The sequence below is a fragment of the Danio aesculapii genome, chromosome 5 (assembly GCF_903798145.1).
Source record: "Danio aesculapii chromosome 5, fDanAes4.1, whole genome shotgun sequence".
NCBI classification, from domain to species: Eukaryota; Metazoa; Chordata; class Actinopteri; order Cypriniformes; family Danionidae; genus Danio; species Danio aesculapii.
Window position 1 is genome coordinate 1898671 of NC_079439.1, and position 18171 is coordinate 1916841.

The following is an 18171-nucleotide window of genomic DNA, read 5'->3' on the forward strand; positions in this document are numbered from 1 at the left end:
CTGGTGGAACACGATCGCCTCACAGCAAGAAGGTCGCTGGTTCGAGTCCCGGCTGGGTCAGTTGGCGTTTCTGTGTGGAGTTTGCATGTTCTCCCCGTGTTGGCGTGGGTTTCCTCCGGGTGCTCCGGTTTCCCCCACAGTCCAAACACATGCGCTATAGGGGCATTGATGAACTAAATTGACCATAGTGTATGAGTGTGTGTGTGAATGAGTGTGTATGGATGTTTCCCAATGAAGGGTTGCAGCTGGAAGGGCTTACGCCTGCGTAAAACATATGCTGGAATAGTTGGCGGTTCATTCCGCTGTGGCGACCCCAGATTAATAAAGGCACTAAGCTGAAAATAAAATGAATGAATAAACTTGCATGGGTTAAATATTACTTATCAATAAGTATGTGAGAATAAACATTGTTTATTTCAATATAGCCCTTAAGATTATAGTAAATATATTTTATCTGGATAAGTTTATCAAATACAGCATGTTTCGCAAGTAAGACTTCCACATTTGAGTCTCGCACACTTAAAGTCAAAATAAAAATTAAAAAGTGGGCGGGGCTTGTGTTTGTCCATAATTGGACAGTAATTGGATAGTTTGATCCCGCCCTCACACCGGTAAACACCAATCTGAAATGAGAAAAGGGCGGGGGAAGTTATATTATTTCAACAAAATGAAGATGTAGAACTTTGAATTTAGGGCTGCACGGTGGCGCAGTGGGTAGCACGTTAGCCTCTCACAGCAAAAAGGTCGCTGGTTCGAGTATCGGCTGGGTCAGATGGCGTTTCTGTGTGGAGATTGCATGTTCTGTCCGTATTTGCGTGGGTTTCCTCCAGGTGCACTGGTTTCCACCACAAGTACAAAGACATGTGGTATAGGTGAATTGGGTTAGCTAAATTGTCCGTTGTGTATGTGTGTATGAGTGTGTATGGGTGTTTCCCAGTGATGGGTTGCAGGTGGAAGGCATCCGCTGCGTAAAACGTGCTGAAAAAGTTGGCGGTTCATTCTGCTGTGGCGACCCCAGAAAAATAAAGGGATTAAGCCGAAAAGAAAATGAATGAATGAACTTTGAATTTAGGAACTTTTGACTGTAATAGTATTCATATTTCTTAAGTGACCTTAGCATTTTCTAGTTACATTTAGGATTGATTTCTGTTATTTATTTAGAATAATAATTGTATAATAATAATAATTTTATTTATTTGTATTAAAGTAAATTTAAAAGAGCAAGTTTATATATATATATATATATATATATATATATATATATATATATATATATATATATATATATATATATATATATATATATAAGAAAATGAGTAGATTTATATTTATTTATAATAGATAATTAAAATATATGTTTTTGGGTAGTGGGGGCATGGCTGGCATGTCTAGCAGCGCCCCCGGGTTAATTCAATGGGCTATATGATGATATAATGACTTTGCAGCAAAAAAGGCAAGAAAGGTCCAGATGTAGTAAAATATAATTACATTTCAGTTTGTTTGTATGCCATCTGAATTATTTGTTTGTTTGAACCAATTAGTTCCTATGGGACTAATAAAAAGTCAACCACAGTTTCTAGATGGTTCCAGTTTAGTTTAGTTTTTTTGGCGGTGGGGGGTATTGGTAGTATATGGGGTGGTCGCTCAGGGTGCCATTTAAACTAGAACCGCCACTGATTGCTAAATTTAACCTAATCAAACTATACATATTTCAGATGTTATTTTGAAATGTTCTGAAATCTGTGTAGTCAAATTTCATGCTGCTCAATGTGTTGTTATTATTATTATTATTATTATTATTATTATTATTATTATTATTATTATTGTTATAGTAATTATACTATTATAGTAATTTAGGTTTTGTTGTGTTAGGATATGTGTTGGATTTTTAAGCAATCTGTTCAGATGAAGGAAAGTGCATGCACATTACAGCCAACAAACACCAGAGGACGCCACAGTTCTGTTTCACTGAAGCTGGAAAGAAAAAAATCTCCTTTTCGTTAAAAAACATGCTATATTTTTTGTTTATAACTATTATAGAGGAATAGCCCTCTATAATGTGCGTTTGCAAGAATTTAATTATACACAATGTTGTTTTGTTGTGATGCAGATGAAATGAACAGAGTTGTGTCACTGTTTTTAATGTGGTTTGTTATGCAATTAATCTGACGTGATCCGGATGCTGCAACAAGAACATCAACTAATTTCCTCCTAAAAGATGAGATGGTGAACATCTATAAACCCTGTTTATTAGCCATATAATCTGCATTACAATGCTGTAGTATTTTTATGCCTAAATTAGCAAAAATTAAATGCACACTGAGTAAATACTTTACCACAAATTACAAAATATATTATGGTATTGACAGTTGACAAAATATGTGGTTAGTTAACATAAAAGGTAATGTCAAATACTGTAGAAGTAGTTTTTATGCCTAAATTAGCATAAATGAATAAATTAAATAATATTTTTTATTAGGTTACTGTAATAACTGACAGTTGACAAAGGATCTGGTTAATTAACATAAAAATTAATGCCAAATACTGTAATTCTAGTACATGTATATACCTGAATCAGCTTAAAGGCAATTTTACAAATGAAATGATATTTGTATTAGGTCTACTGTAATAACAGCATGCCAATAGACGTTGTTAGTCAAAATAAAAATTAATGTTAAAGTGTACAATATGTGTTTTTTTAAAATATTAAATAGCTTTAAAAGTTTTTCATCCCAATTAACATTCAACGTCACACGTTATTGTGAAAGTCAGCGGCACGCCCTCACATTTACTCCGCGCTACTTTTCTTCCTTTGCTTTGTATTCATCCGCGCCCCCGTTTCCATCAGCGGTGAAACCTAGCCGAATTGCGTGTCCCTCCGCAGAGCCGGTGCGCCACTGCCGCAGCACGCGCGTCTAACGGCCCGCTGGAGCTTTTTAATCTTTTCTTTTAGAGTTTTGCATAATAAACCCGTTTGTTTTTAATCGAAGTCGTTTTATCTGTCGTGTCTGGTGTGTTTTAAGCGGCGGTGTTTGTGTTTTACTCGGCTAGTCATGGCTGACATCGACAAACTCAACATAGACAGCATCATTCAGCGCCTGCTCGAGGGTGAGTTTCAAGCCAAGTTACAGCTAAAGTATACTTTTAATAACATAGTTAATAGTATAATTTCCATTAGTGATGCGTATGAATATCTATATGATTGATTTGTCAACTCTGTTTGTCGTTTTTATGGATGTTTCGTTAGCTGGGTTAGCGAGTGTTAGCTGAGCATTAGCTCTCCTCACTGACACAAACGGCTGTGTGTCAAATACAGAGTTTTCTACTTAGACACTATACTGATATTTTGAAGATTAGAGATCATTGGCTGGTTCCGACTGGACAGGACTTTTGACCATAAAATGCTAGCTATGTAGGCAGCTCACTGGTGTTTGTGACACCGCCGAGCTGTACGCGCGGTTTCGTTGCTTCAGTAAACACATTAATACACTGAATAATGCTGATATTATGATGTTGAACACATATTTGAGCATCAGAATAGCTGTTTATTAGTGTACCACAGCCATTAAAATTAAAAACACGAGTTGAAATGTCAAAAGTGGGATTTCTAGGGCTAGGAAAAACAATATTTTTAAGTTCAGCCCAGATGTACATACAATTTGAGTGTGTCATCTCTATAAAATGTTTATTAAAAACCCTTGCTGAAATTACAGTCATCTTAAAACCTTATTTAATGACTGATAATATGAAACTAATGAAAATGAGAACTTTAAAATATTATAAACTCTTAATTCTGATTGAATATAAATACTGTATTTGCTTTTATCACTTTCAACATGTATGATTAATACATGTAAATATAAATTTTTGAAGGGTGGAAGGACACTATATTCTGTATAACTGCAGGTTAACTACAGGGTTCATACAGTCATGGAAAACCTGGAAAAGTCACTGAATTTAGTCATGGCCTTTTTCCAGGCCTGGAAAAGTTTTGGAAAAGTCATGGAAAACAGATATCTGTATGCTTGAATATAGGCTATTTACTCCCTGTCTGTCATTGGCCAATCGCATAGTCTCACATTAGTGCGGTGTAAGCATTATCTAAATAAATTTTACATAGATATAAATGGAAACTAAATAGATTGTTGCGTGTTTTACGATATGCTGTATTTTGAACATGCATTGTTTTTTTGTTTGTTTTTTTTTTTTGTTACCACGCATATGTAGACATTGCATGAAACATTAGGTCATGAAAATTTACTTGGAAGTCTTGGGAAAAATCATGGAAAAGTCATGAAATTTTAGTAGTAAAAATGTGGTACGAACCCTGTAACTATGTTTATAATCTGCCCATCCTATACACAACGCCTTAGCTTTTCTGATTTTGACTGTAATGAAATGAAGTGCACCTTTTGGAAAGCTGCTTTGGAAGGAATTATTGTGAAAAGCACTATACAGATAGACTTGTATTTTACTATACAATAATAAAATATAAATATGGATATAAATGTATCTTTGCTAAATATTATTGCTTTCTTGAATGCATTATAAAAAGCAGCAAGTGCAATAAAGGCAGGAAGATTATGCAATGATTTTATAGTTTTATTGTATACAGTGTCGAAATGCATTTACATAACATTTCTCGCTCGTTTCACTTTTATATGCAGCACGGTTCATATTGGCAGATATTATTTTTTAGACTAGCATTAAATGCATTTTCAAGGTGTGTTTTGTGTGTTTGATTTGCTATCCTTCAGAAGAGATTCTGACTTTAGATTCAGCACTGCAGCAGCTTTGACCCATTTTTACTTGTACTTTCTGCAGTAGTGACTTCAACATAACACATACTTGTATACATGTACCTTGTAGTCCACTTACACTATTAAAAATGTGTTAATAAACCGTTTCTGTATTTTGTGTGCTTTGGGATTATTTGCGCTTGCACTGTAAAACCCAACAATCAACTTAATCAAATGAAATGGGTGTAGTTAACTCAAAATTTACTGAAAGTTAATTTATTAGTTTAAAAAGAGTTTTGAACTCAGTGTTGAAGGTGATGAGTTAATTAAGTACCTCATTACTTCAACTTAAATGGAGTAAGTTCACAGTACTCGTATACAGTAAATTGGTTTAACTCATGGTTTGTAGCAATCGGTTTCCTCAAACTGTTTGAGTTGCCTTAACTTATTGGGTTTTACAGTACTTAGATGGTTTGAGTTCTCTTCATTTATTGGGTTTTACAGTACTCAAATTGCTTTGTTTACTCAAATGGATTAAGTTCACAGTACTCATTAGGATTAGTTTTTTAACTTAAATGGTTTGTTGTAATTGGTTTCCTCAAACGGTACCTTAACTTTTTGGGTTTTACAGTGTGTGAATTGCATTATGGGATGTTATTCTCTCCTCTGTCTACTTTTAATGTTTAAAATTCAACTCTACAGTTTAACAAAGTGACTTTTATTGACATTTTAGTGGTTTGAAATAATATAATATAAAAGAAATAATATCTAGAGAAATAAGACTGTAAAATAACAGAATGTGCTGCAGTTTATTACAAGGTTTCTGTAGCGTAATATACAACACCAACCCAAACAATATCACTTTAAGCTATTAAAAATGTAAATAAGTCACTTTTTTTAACATTACGAGGTTAAATGTTGTTGGAGGAAAGTAATAATGCAATTCAAAAGCAGAAATAAATGAGGAAAAATAAAAACATGAATCACAAAATACAGAAAACTGCTTATTTACAGATTTTCTTTTACTGTTTTGGCTTATTTTCATCCAGTGTGAAATAATGGCTGCGCTACAATTTTGAAATTGTCAAGGAGAGATGCTATTAATTATATTTGTGTAATAATAATGTTTAATTTTCATGCACATTTCTCAAGCTCATAGTGCCGAAACATTTACAAACACAATAAGACTGCAACCAAAGCCGGAATTACAAACTTTCATAATCAAATCACAGTAATAATTTACATCACAATTATCAATAAAAAAACAATTAAGCAAATGTATTTTTAAAAATGTCAGTGATATCACAAATGGGCATATAATGCACTAAATATGAAATGATTTATTTTATAAATAAATATATATTACCAGTATATTAGGAATACCCTACTCATTGCATATTTTCCAAGATTCCTCTCTCTGTTAAACGTTTTATTAGACTGTCCTGCTTTTATTGTTTGTAGAATACTTTTGAATGAAGTTTTGAAGAACTATTTAGTAAAGATTTGACCAAATTATTTATTTATTTATTTATCTTTATCATGTATTAATGTAAAATGTCTGATATATCTTGTTTGTTTGTGTGTTTTTATTCCTAGTGGTATGTTTGAATAGTTTTTTCTTTTTGCTTTAATATTAAAGGCTACAATTAACAGGTCAAATTATTACGTTTGGTTTTTATTAATCTTCCTAATTAGTACTCGGATTAAAAAAAAGGTCTGCAAACATGTAAAAGCCAAATTCTCCTCCAATATCTACATTTATAAACATAAGACATATTAAATATAAGACACATTCACCTAACTAAAAGACCCGTACCAAACATTTACAGCACCAATATGTGTTTTTGAACATGGAGAGCAGAACATGCACATCTTTACTTATCTCCAGAATTGTTTATAGAAATAATAGCCATGATTTATTGTTTATGCTTCGACATGAAGGTCAGACCTGAACTAACGGATACATTGACTGCATTAAAATACATGAGTTTGACTACTTATTCATCATGCTAATAATAGGGTGCATACTTTACAAAATTTAATTAATAAAAAAAAAGAAGTTTGTTTGTTTGCATTACTTGAATTGAAAAAAATGTTAATAAAAAAACAACAACTCGCATGTTAATGAATTTTTATTTTGAATGAGTTGTTTGCTATAATATGTCAGGATGAAAAGCAAAGAAAAAGGAAAACAATATATGGTAACACTTGTACACGCTAGTAATTCATTAATTTATTCATTTTCCTTCGGCTTAGTCGCTTTGTTTATCAGGGGTCGCCACAGCGGAATGAACCGCTAACTTATCCAGCATATGTTTTACGCAGCGGATGCGCTTACAGGTGCAACCCAGTACTGGGAAGCACCCCTCACAGATATATACACACACACACACACACAATTTGTTTGGACTGTGGGGGAAACTGGAGCACCCGGAGGAAACGCACGCCAACACAGGGAGAACATGCAAACTCCATACAGAAACACCAACTGACCCATGCCCGGGCTCAAACCAGCAAACTTCTTGTTGTGAGGCAACAGTGTCATGCGACACGGCGCGCAGGATCACACACACCAGACGTGGACATTCGCATGATATTTAACATAAAACTAATCAGATGTCGCGTGGCAGAGAAATGAACAGTGTCCTGAGTCAAGTCGAGTGGCGCTTCTGGTGTGTGACCTGTTTAACACTTTAGTTTAGGTCACAATTCAGGCTATACTACTGGCTTATAACCTGCCTGTTAAAACTGTTCATTATTAGTTATAAAGTACGGTATTATTCTACATCCCTAATCCTACCCAAAATCTAAATCTATCTTCTACCTTATAACTATTAATAAACAGTAATTAGTAGTTTATTAAACTAATACTGTTATTTATTGGTTTAATATCATGAATTGTGACAAACTAAATTCAATTCATGTTTATTTATATAGAGCTTTTTACAATGTAGATTGTAAAAGCAACTTAACATGGTTCTAGTAATTATAGTGTCAGCTGATAGATTTTTTTTTAATGTTAGTCTTGCTGAATTTCATATTTTGCTTTATTTTATTACTATGTATGTCATAATTAGACATCAACTCTTTGAGCCTAATATATATTTTTTATGTTTTATGTGAGCTCCTCTTGTGATGCTTTACAATGTTAACAGTGTTTCTTAGAAACCTCACCCTGTTTTTCCACCTCCTCAGAGTTTAGATGGAGCCAGTTGCACCACCTGCATGTTTATTGCTATACAGCCTAGAAACCAGGCTGGGTGTGAGGAGTGTACCTATATCTGTTCCACTTGTATTAATACGGCTGTTCCCTTGGCAGTCTGCTCCTGTTATATAACTGTGGACAAGAGTTTTTTTTTTTTTTTTTTTTTTTTTTTTTTTTTTTTTTTTTTAATGAATTGAAGTGTTTAGGATAAAAGTACAGTGTATTTCAGCATCTCTCATATCTTTAAACTGTAGAGCTACACAATACAAAGATAGTTTCATACCAGCAGCCATTTGACTGCTTATACAAGGCATAGACTAAAAGCAGAGGTGTTTCTGTGTTTGTAGTTTTATATTAATAATCATTTGCACTATATTAATATTATAATACTTTTTGTGCGGTTTTGGTTGTGTACTTATCTTACAGAAGAGATGGTTTATTTGTTTTATTCATGTTGTACTTTGTTTTTTGGGGAGGACTGGACACTTAAAGACTTGTTTTGTGCATCTTATGTTTTTTGTCTTGTGCGTTTATGTAGGCCTGGCGCATTATTGTAATTGCTAGCATAATGATAAACCAAATCGTATTGTACAAAATTCTAATGATGTAGAGGTACTATTAAGAAGTGGCTATTATTAAAATTGTCTAATTGATTCATCTTTTGAAGCAGTCGTCATTAGTAGATATGAAATGACATGATTGTTTGAGGATTCACACTTGTTTATTACGTTATTTTAATTGGGGAAAGTGACCACAGGCACGCTATTGTAATCATGAGGTTGACATCTACACAACAACAAATAAACAGATGCATTTGTACTCATTGTACCAGACTGTAATAATGACTCGAACTGAGTAATCCTGAAGTCCTGTATATCGAGTACACAGCAAAGAAATTTACTTATGTTATTTACTTATATGTATATACATTGAAGCTTGGGCTGAGCGATATGGTCAAAATGCAATCTCAATTAATTCTTTTCCATATTGAACAATAATGAGATATAAATAAATAATTAAAAAAAATTATTTATTTGATTAATTATTTAATTATATATATATATATATATATATATATATATATATATATATATATTTATTTAATTATATATATATATATATATATATATATATATATATATATATATATATATATGTGTATATTTATTTAATTATATATATATATTTATTTATTTATTTATTTATATATTTATATATATATATTGGACATGATTATGCAATAGCGGCATTATCATATTGGACTCATTCAGTAGCGAACTTAAGTTTATGTGACTTACACTTTTCGTTGAAAAAAAGCTCTATGTTCTTTTTTACTGCCGCCATCCTCACCTCTGTGTGTCACACACCTCACACACTATTCTTGCACGGGAAATTAACCTGTGCTGTTTTGGCACTGCTTTTCTGAATGCAGCTACAGACTCACATGACAGCAGGGAAAGGCTCAGCCAATCACAGTCTTCATATGTGTTTCGGGGAGATGCGACTCGACGAGAGATGAGACCTAACCTTTTTCTGCATGTGTAGGTTAATATTGACTGCGCAATTTTTTTATTATTTTTTTCAAGTGAATAAATTATTTCAATAGTTTCTCTCCATCCATGCTAAATCTATGCCTCTGCTTTTTTAGCAAGATGCTCCTCATATAGCCGCCTGTGGTGCTTTTTTTAGGTGCTGGTTGTATTTCCTCGTGATGTGGCAACAATTCTGCGACAGCTCTTACAAATTACCTGGTTTTGTTCGGTGTCTATGACATTGAAACCAAAATATTCCCGTATTACCGACGTGCTGTTTTTCTTTGATATTAATGCTTCTGAAGCGGCAGACGCCATCATCCCACTCGTTCACGCTTTACTGTTTGTTATTGTAGGTGTTCCGCATAGTTCGGTTGCGCAATTCTGATTGGGCAGAATGACAGTGTGCTCACTCAATTGGCCGGTAAGGCTGTCACACACAGACGGCCGTCATTTGCTCTGAGCGGAGGAATTTATATAATAGACATGTCAAATCGCAGCCTCTTGCGATTTAGCTAATCGCAATGCTTCAAATCACGATTGCGATTCGATTTCGATTAATTGCACAGCCCTACCCAGCACTAGTTATTATTAATATGTATTTAATGTTTCAGCCCCTATACACACAAAATAATCCATAAGAAATCCATAAAACTGCAGAGATTCTGGCTATGCTTATGAACTGTACTGAACTGTAAAAACTTTTCCTCAGATTTAATGCCAAACTCCTCAGTTGTTGTTTAACTCCGTGTTTATGTTGGTATGTGAGTTTGTGCACGTGCGCACTTGTGAGAAGGTGTAGTCTGGAATGTGTGCTTCATGTCTAGGGAGTTTCTGATGGTAAAATAAGACTTCTCCCGCACACCTGACGTATGTCACAGTTATTTTACTTCTGCTTGCATCATCTTTTGGCTTCATTCACTGTGAAACTCCACTCCAGGCTCAATGGCTCTGCTCTGCATATTGTGGGTTTTAATCATCCTGTGGTGTTTCTCAGTGTTGTTGTTGTCTTTGTAGTGAAGGAGAGCTGCTGTGAGGAACAGTTGGTGGTGTGGAGGAAAGTCAAGCATTATGAAGCAGTGACTCACAGTATGCATGCTAGCACAGTTCACGTGGTAAACCTCGTAATGTGCTCAATCGGTGTGCCAATGTTGAGGAAACTGCTTTTAAAAGCTGGTCATACTGTGGGTTTTCGGAAAATATTTTATTTGCAGTTTGTGATGTATTCACAGTATTGTGATTAAGGAACTAATGTGTAATTATTGTGATTTTTAATAAACGTTTCTAATATTGTGGAGCAGTAAACATGTCAGGCTAAATAATTAAAATAAATGATTGACTTCTGCTGTCTTGATTAGTTTCTAAAACTTGAAAAGGCATCTTCGGATATCTTTCTTTTCAGCTCTACAGCATGCTGGATGTTGGTTTATAAGCAATGTTTGTTAAGGTGTTTTTCAGAGGTTTGCTGAATCGTGGGCTGACCAGCAGCTCTTGATGTGGAGGGTCAATGTCTGCTGGAGATGCTGTTGCCCTAAAAAAAAACGTTACGAATACCGTTGGAATGGTACAACAGAAAGGTTTAGCGGTTTTAAAACCTTGACTTTTCCAATCTGTGGTAAACCTTGAAACCAGTTATCGTCCAATACCTAAAGGCTGATGTATACTTCTGCGTCAAGTGGATGCGTGTGGTCCGGTGAGCCTTCGCATGGTCACATAACCCTCATTGTGGCTGATGCCCACCTCAACTAAATGTCACAGCGACACGCAGCACAAACTCTTGTGATTGGTCGACTTGGTAGCTGTGACGCGTGTGGGCGGTGCTTCTTTTTATTGCGCCAAAACTCCAGGGAATAGTCAAAAGCCTGACCTGTCCACCATGACTGCCTGTTACTGCCCAGCATTTTGTATTTGTACTCTGTGTTTTGAGCAACTGGCTTACAGTACTGCGGCTCTGGACTGAAGATCGCTTTGTTGGTTATTAGGGGTGGGACGATACAGATACATGATTAAATTCTGTGGCGATATGTGTCCCACAATAATGATAATATCATTAGTCGCGATATCTACAATATTTAATAGTTTGTAAGAAATTTCATCAACGATATATCACGATATTTGTGACTGAAATGGAAAAAATACCTATAATAAGGAAATCTTATGCATTTATTAATGCAAACATTTCCAACAAAGAAATATGCATTTGCATAACTCACTGCCTGCTGGTCTTAAATGACTCTGTGGCCCTTGATGTCCAACTATCACAGGTTAGTGCAATCCATTTAGCAGACCGGAGGGCACCCTCCACTTTGGCCCTGGTATCTGCATACAATGCAGGGATGACTTTGTCTGTAAAGTACCGACGACTCGGTATCTCGGTTCCAGTGTTGCCAGCATTCTGCAAAATCCATCATTCTCGACCACGCTGTAAGGGCCTTGCAAATAAATTCAGCGATAGACTTGGTGATACTCTGTGCCCTCGGCGAGCCAAAGGGGAGCTGTGCTTTGAATGCAGTAGGGATTGTCAACTGACTTGGTTTGCCCTCATTATCTCCTGAGAGTAGTTCACCATGATAGCGTATGAGGTGCATTTCCAGATTCGCAGAGTTGCTGTTATATTTTATCTTTGCAAAGCAGTTCTTGCAGATTGCATAGTTTTTAATCCAGTGCCTTTCCGTCCCGAACACCTGAAGTGTCTCCACGCTTTAGAGTGGAAACTAGCAGGTGGGTTTTTGATTTGTTTTTCATTATTTTCCGCCATTCTTCTCGCTACTGTTGGCTATACACTTGGCCGTTAGTGTATCGATTATTTAGTGAGACAGTAAGCACAACAATATATTGCAATATCAATTTTTTCCCCCCACTCCTATTGGTTACCCAAAGTTAAAGACGGGTGGGCGGACGGAACATAGCATACAAAGTATTCAACTACTCTACAAGCCTGATGGAGCGATTGTTTACGAGTATCGAGTCCCATGAAGGATTTGTTTACTTTAATCATAAAGTTGTTGCACGTCCGCTGGGTTCCCTCCTCTGAATGAGCGAGTTTGAGCCACTTGTACATTAAGGTAACGTTCAGAAAAAAGCGAAACATCTGAGAAGAAACTCAGAGGAACATAACCTACTGCCAGCTAGCGCTTCGGAAGTGTTATTGCAGAGCAACACAAACCGCACGCAGAAGTAAAAATGCACGACTACACACAAGGCAGGCGATGTGGGTCACGCCGATCTCTCAACGCAGAAGTATCAGCCTTAAATCTAGCTGTCCTTCAATGTAGACTGTCTACAGAGATGTTAATTAGGGCTTCACGATACTATATGCAAATAATATAAAATATGCAACATGTGGTGTTGGGAGTGTTTTTGAGTGTTGGGATTAGAGGTGTCAAATTTGAATTGTTTCTTCGGTGCACCGCGATGCAGACAATTCAGAACCAGTTCAGTAATAGATCATAACCGGTTATTACGTAGTGATGTCCTTTATCTCATATGCGCTATGTCACGGTAGCTTACTATGGTGAGGGAGGCGAGCGTGAGTAATTAAAACACTGTAACTACTTAAAAACACAGAAACTCTGCACAATTCACTGCGTGTGTGTTTGCTGGACAGTCTTTCACTGACATACAGCAGAAGCTGTTTCACTGCGATTGAGAAAATGAAAGTAAACTCCGTCTCAAAAACAATGAGCATTGTTTGCTTTATAGTTGAAAACAAAAGGCATCTGATGTGGGATGGGAAGAAACACCCTGTTTATACATGTATAATTACACCCAAAGCTTATCCATGTGCATCTGAATTTAAAGAGACAGTTCATGCAAAAATAAATGGTCATTGTTTACTTTTCCCCCTTGTCAGTTTTAAAGTGGTAGTTTTTGTGTACCTATTCAAATATCACCTTTTTAGAAACTCTATATGTTGTTTACCTTGCTCTATAGGCCATGTAACATGTATTATTTTCATTAAAGTTAATATAAAGTAAACGAGACTCAGAAGTGCAGATTTTAACATCATGCCTTACACATGCATCTGTGTGTTGTTGTTTGGCTGACAATTCCTTTACGAATGGTTTAGCTAATGGTGATGGAGCGACTTGACATCATCTCATTCAATGATGTCACTAAGAACTCATTAAAAGAGCCCATTGCTCATTGTTGTGACTTGTTTTGTTTTTTTACATCTTCTAGCCCTGTTGTGTGTCTTACTTTGCTTTGTTGTGTTGCTTTCAGTTTGCTCAGGTTCCTGTAGTAAGATTATTCAGGCTGGCAATGGTGTAAATGATCAATGCATTCCACCTTTACACCTACTCTCACTGGCCACTTTATTAGGTACACCTGACTAGTACTATGTTGGACACCCAGAACTGCCTTAATCCTTCATGTCAGAGATTCAACAAGCTACTGGAAATATTCCTCAGAGATTTTGCTCCATATTGACATGATAGCATCACGCAGTTGCTGCAGATTTGTCGGCTGCACATCCATGATGCCAATCTCCCGTTCCACCACATCCCAAAGGTGCTCTATTGGATTGAGCTCTGGGGACTGTGGAGTTGTTAAAGAGGAGCTTGTGAATATTATTTAACCGTAATTGTAAAATGTTAAAAGCTCTAAATTGTTTTATAAATGAAATATTTGTGTATATTAAATATTCTGTACTACTACAAATTATTTAATTGTAGTTTTAATATTATAATTATATTTAAATGAAAAAATAATATTTAAATGTAATTATAATGTATTATTATTATTATTATTATTATTACATATTTGATAACATTTTACAATTACAGTTTTTTTTTATTATGTTTTTAAAAAAATTTTTTAATGCTTCCTAGCATTATTTTGTCATTTAATTATTAGCACCAAAATTTAGCATCAGGTTAATTACTTTATCGTGTAATTTTTATCACAACAAATGTATTAAGCAAGAACATTCATGCATTATTTGTCAATGGAAAATGTACTTAAATGAAAGCTCCCTCTATATGGATAATCCATTCAGTAGTTGAATAATTTGTACGGTATGTTCCATCCGCCCACCCGTCTTTTAACTTTGGGTAACCAACAAAGCGATCTTCAGTCCAGAGCTGCAGTACTGTGAGCCAGTTGCTCAAAACAGAGAGTAAAAATAGAAATGCTGGGCAGTAACAGGCTGTCATGGTGCACAGGCCAGGCTTTGACTATTCCCTGGAGTTTTGGCGCAATAAAAATGAGATCGATGTGAAAACTGCAAACATTGCAAGTAGGCATTGAAAGCGGGGGAAATGAGACTGCGGGTTGATCCGTGTGCACATTAGGGATGAATCCTGTAGGTCACTTTGATCCTCTGCAAGTAGGGCACGTCTGCAGACTTCAGTAGTGATGCTAACCTACTTCCCTTATAGCAGCGGATCACAGAAAGGCCATGTGGATCTGCATAATAGGGCTTTGTTTTGGCAAGAGCCTCATGATACATGTAGTGCTGCACAATATATCGTTTCAGCATCAATGTGCACATCTGCAATAGTCACTAGGCCTGGGCCGGTGTAAGATTCTGAAGGTATGATAACTTTGGATAAAAAATATGCTCTTAAATGTCTGGGTAGTCTACTTTTTCAACCCAATGAACACATTTAAGAAACATGCAAGCTATATTGAAGCATTGAACATGCCAGGTTAAGTAATTCAACTATTCCAGCATATGTTTTATGCAGCGGATGGCCTTCCAGCCGCAACCCAGTATTGGGAAACAACCATACACACTCATTCACACACACACTCATACACTACGGCCAATTTAGTTCATCAGTTCCCCTATAGCGCATGTGTTTGGACTGTGAGGGAAACCGGAGAACACGGAGGAAACCCACGCCAACATGGGGAGAACATGCAAACTTAAGTTAACAAAATATTGCATCCAGAATTTTCCCTGATTATCATAATGTATCAGCCGTAATATAGACTAACATGTACTAGGGAGACGGTATAAAAGCAACATCACTTGCACTCTTATTAAGCATAATTGCAATTATGTAACCGTCATTAGTGTTCGTTTATTGCTTTCTCTTTTATATTTCTCTTTGGGGAATGTAAACGTGTGTTCGTGTGTGTTTGCAGTGAGAGGGTCGAAGCCCGGTAAGAACGTTCAGCTGCAGGAGAACGAGATTCGAGGATTGTGTCTGAAATCTCGAGAGATTTTCCTCAGTCAGCCGATCCTGCTGGAGCTCGAAGCGCCGCTCAAGATCTGCGGTGAGTTACTGAACCTGCTTATTCAGCATGTATATCATTTTTGTCATTTATGTACTTGTTTATATTTTGAGCGGCTATATGGCTTTATAAATTGTATAATTATAATTTAATTTGTCACTTATATACATATTTATATTTTGAGAGGGACTATAGTTTTATACATTATTTTAGTTTTTTTAGAGAGGCTATATTGTATAATTGTTTTTGTCATTTATATACATGTTTACATTTTGAGAGTGACTTTATAGTTTTATAAATTAATTAAAGAAATTGTTGTCATTTATATACGTGTTTATATTTTTTTGATAGTGGCTAAATATTTATATTTATATTGTTTTATAAATTATTATTATTAATATTATTAATAATTATTTATTTATTGTCATTTATATATTTATATTTTGATAGTGGCTATATAGTTTTATAAATTATTATTATTATTATTATTATTATTATTAAAAATATATATTTTTGTCATTTATATTTATATTTTTATAGTGGCTAAATAGTTTTATAAATTATTATTATTATTATTATTAAAAATATATATTTTTGTCATTTATATTTATATTTTGATTGTGGCTAAATAGTTTTATAAATTATTATTATTATTATTATTATTATTATTATTATTATTATTATTAAAATTATATATATATTTTGTCATTTATGTTTATATTTTGATAGTGGCTAAATAGTTTTATAAATTATTATTATTATTATTATTATTAAAAATATATATTTTTGTCATTTATATTTATATTTTGATTGTGGCTAAATAGTTTTATAAATTATTATTATTATTATTATTAATTTTATTATTATTATTATTATTATTATTAAAATTATATATATATTTTGTCATTTATGTTTATATTTTGATAGTGGCTAAATAGTTTTATAAATTATTATTATTATTATTATTATTATTATTATTATTATTATTATTATTATTATTATTATTATTAAAATTATATATATATTTTGTCATTTATGTTTATATTTTGATAGTGGCTAAATAGTTTTATAAATTATTATTATTATTATTATTATTATTATTATTATTATTATTAAAATTATATATATATTTTGTCATTTATGTTTATATTTTGATAGTGGCTAAATAGTTTTATAAATTATTATTATTATTATTATTATTATTATTATTATTATTATTATTATTATTATTATTATTATTATTATTAAAATTATATATATATATTTTGTCATTTATGTTTATATTTTGATAGTGGCTAAATAGTTTTATAAATTATTATTATTATTATTATTATTATTATTAAAATTATATATTTTTGTCATTTATATTTATATTTTGATTGTGGCTAAATAGTTTTATAAATTATTATTATTATTATTATTATTATTATTATTATTATTATTATTATTATTATTATTATTATTATTATTAAAATTATATATTTTTGTCATTTATATTTATATTTTGATAGTGGCTATATAGTTTTATAAATTATTATTATTATTATTAAAATTATATATTTTTGTCATTTATATTTATATTTTGATTGTGGCTAAATAGTTTTATAAATTATTATTATTATTATTATTATTATTATTATTATTATTATTATTATTATTATTATTAAAATTATATATTTTTGTCATTTATATTTATATTTTGATAGTGGCTATATAGTTTTATAAATTATTATTATTATTATTATTAAAATTATATATTTTTTGTCATTTTATATTTATATTTTGATAGTGGCTATATAGTTTTATAAATTATTATTATTATTATTAATATTATATATTTTTTGTCATTTATATACATTTACAAATATTTTATAAATACATTTATTTATATTTTGATGGTGGCTATATAGTTTTATTAATTATTAATATTATATATTTTTGTCATTTATATAACTATATTTTGATAGTGGCTATATAGTTTTTTAAATTATTATTGAGCAATTCCGTGCAAATGTCAACCTTGCCATGAAAAAAAAAAAAAAAGTTTTCACCAAAATACGGAAAGCGTTTCTGGGTTTTTTGTGTAAGCAAGTATTTTAAAGTAAGTAAAATACAGTTTAGAAATACTCAAATGCATCTGTCAGTGTTTGCAAACTATTATATTTGATTTACCAAAGTCGCACAAGTGGCAATTTCACATCCGTCACATCCATAACCTAGAGATGTCACATCCATAACAACATTTTTTCCTCATAAATATGAAAATATTCGATAAAATAAAACCAATTATTTTTGTTTTATAGTGACCCAACTGTTACCCGTTTGATTATTATGGTTACTTTTGGGTTGTGCTGTTTAATTCACAGAATTTCTACAGAGTATGTTGTGCACTGTAAACCTGCAGTCTTTATGTCACATCCATATCGCATGTTTATTTTCCTCATTTAAAGTACAAGACATGTTTACAGATGGATATTTTTCTGGCCCAGTAACTCTGTGGTCAGTTATTCTG

At 33.1% G+C, this 18171-nt stretch overlaps 1 protein-coding gene across 1 annotated transcript in view; it reads left to right on the forward strand.

Moving 5' to 3' along the window:
• The first annotated feature begins 2860 nt into the window (after positions 1–2860).
• Positions 2861–18171, forward strand: part of ppp1cc (protein phosphatase 1, catalytic subunit, gamma isozyme) — a 37754-nt gene continuing 22443 nt past the window's right edge. The window contains exons 1-2 of the mRNA XM_056457217.1: positions 2861–3108; positions 15570–15701. Of these exons, the coding sequence (XP_056313192.1) occupies positions 3054–3108; positions 15570–15701 (187 nt within the window). The 5' untranslated portion in view covers positions 2861–3053. The remainder of the gene's footprint in view (positions 3109–15569; positions 15702–18171) is intronic.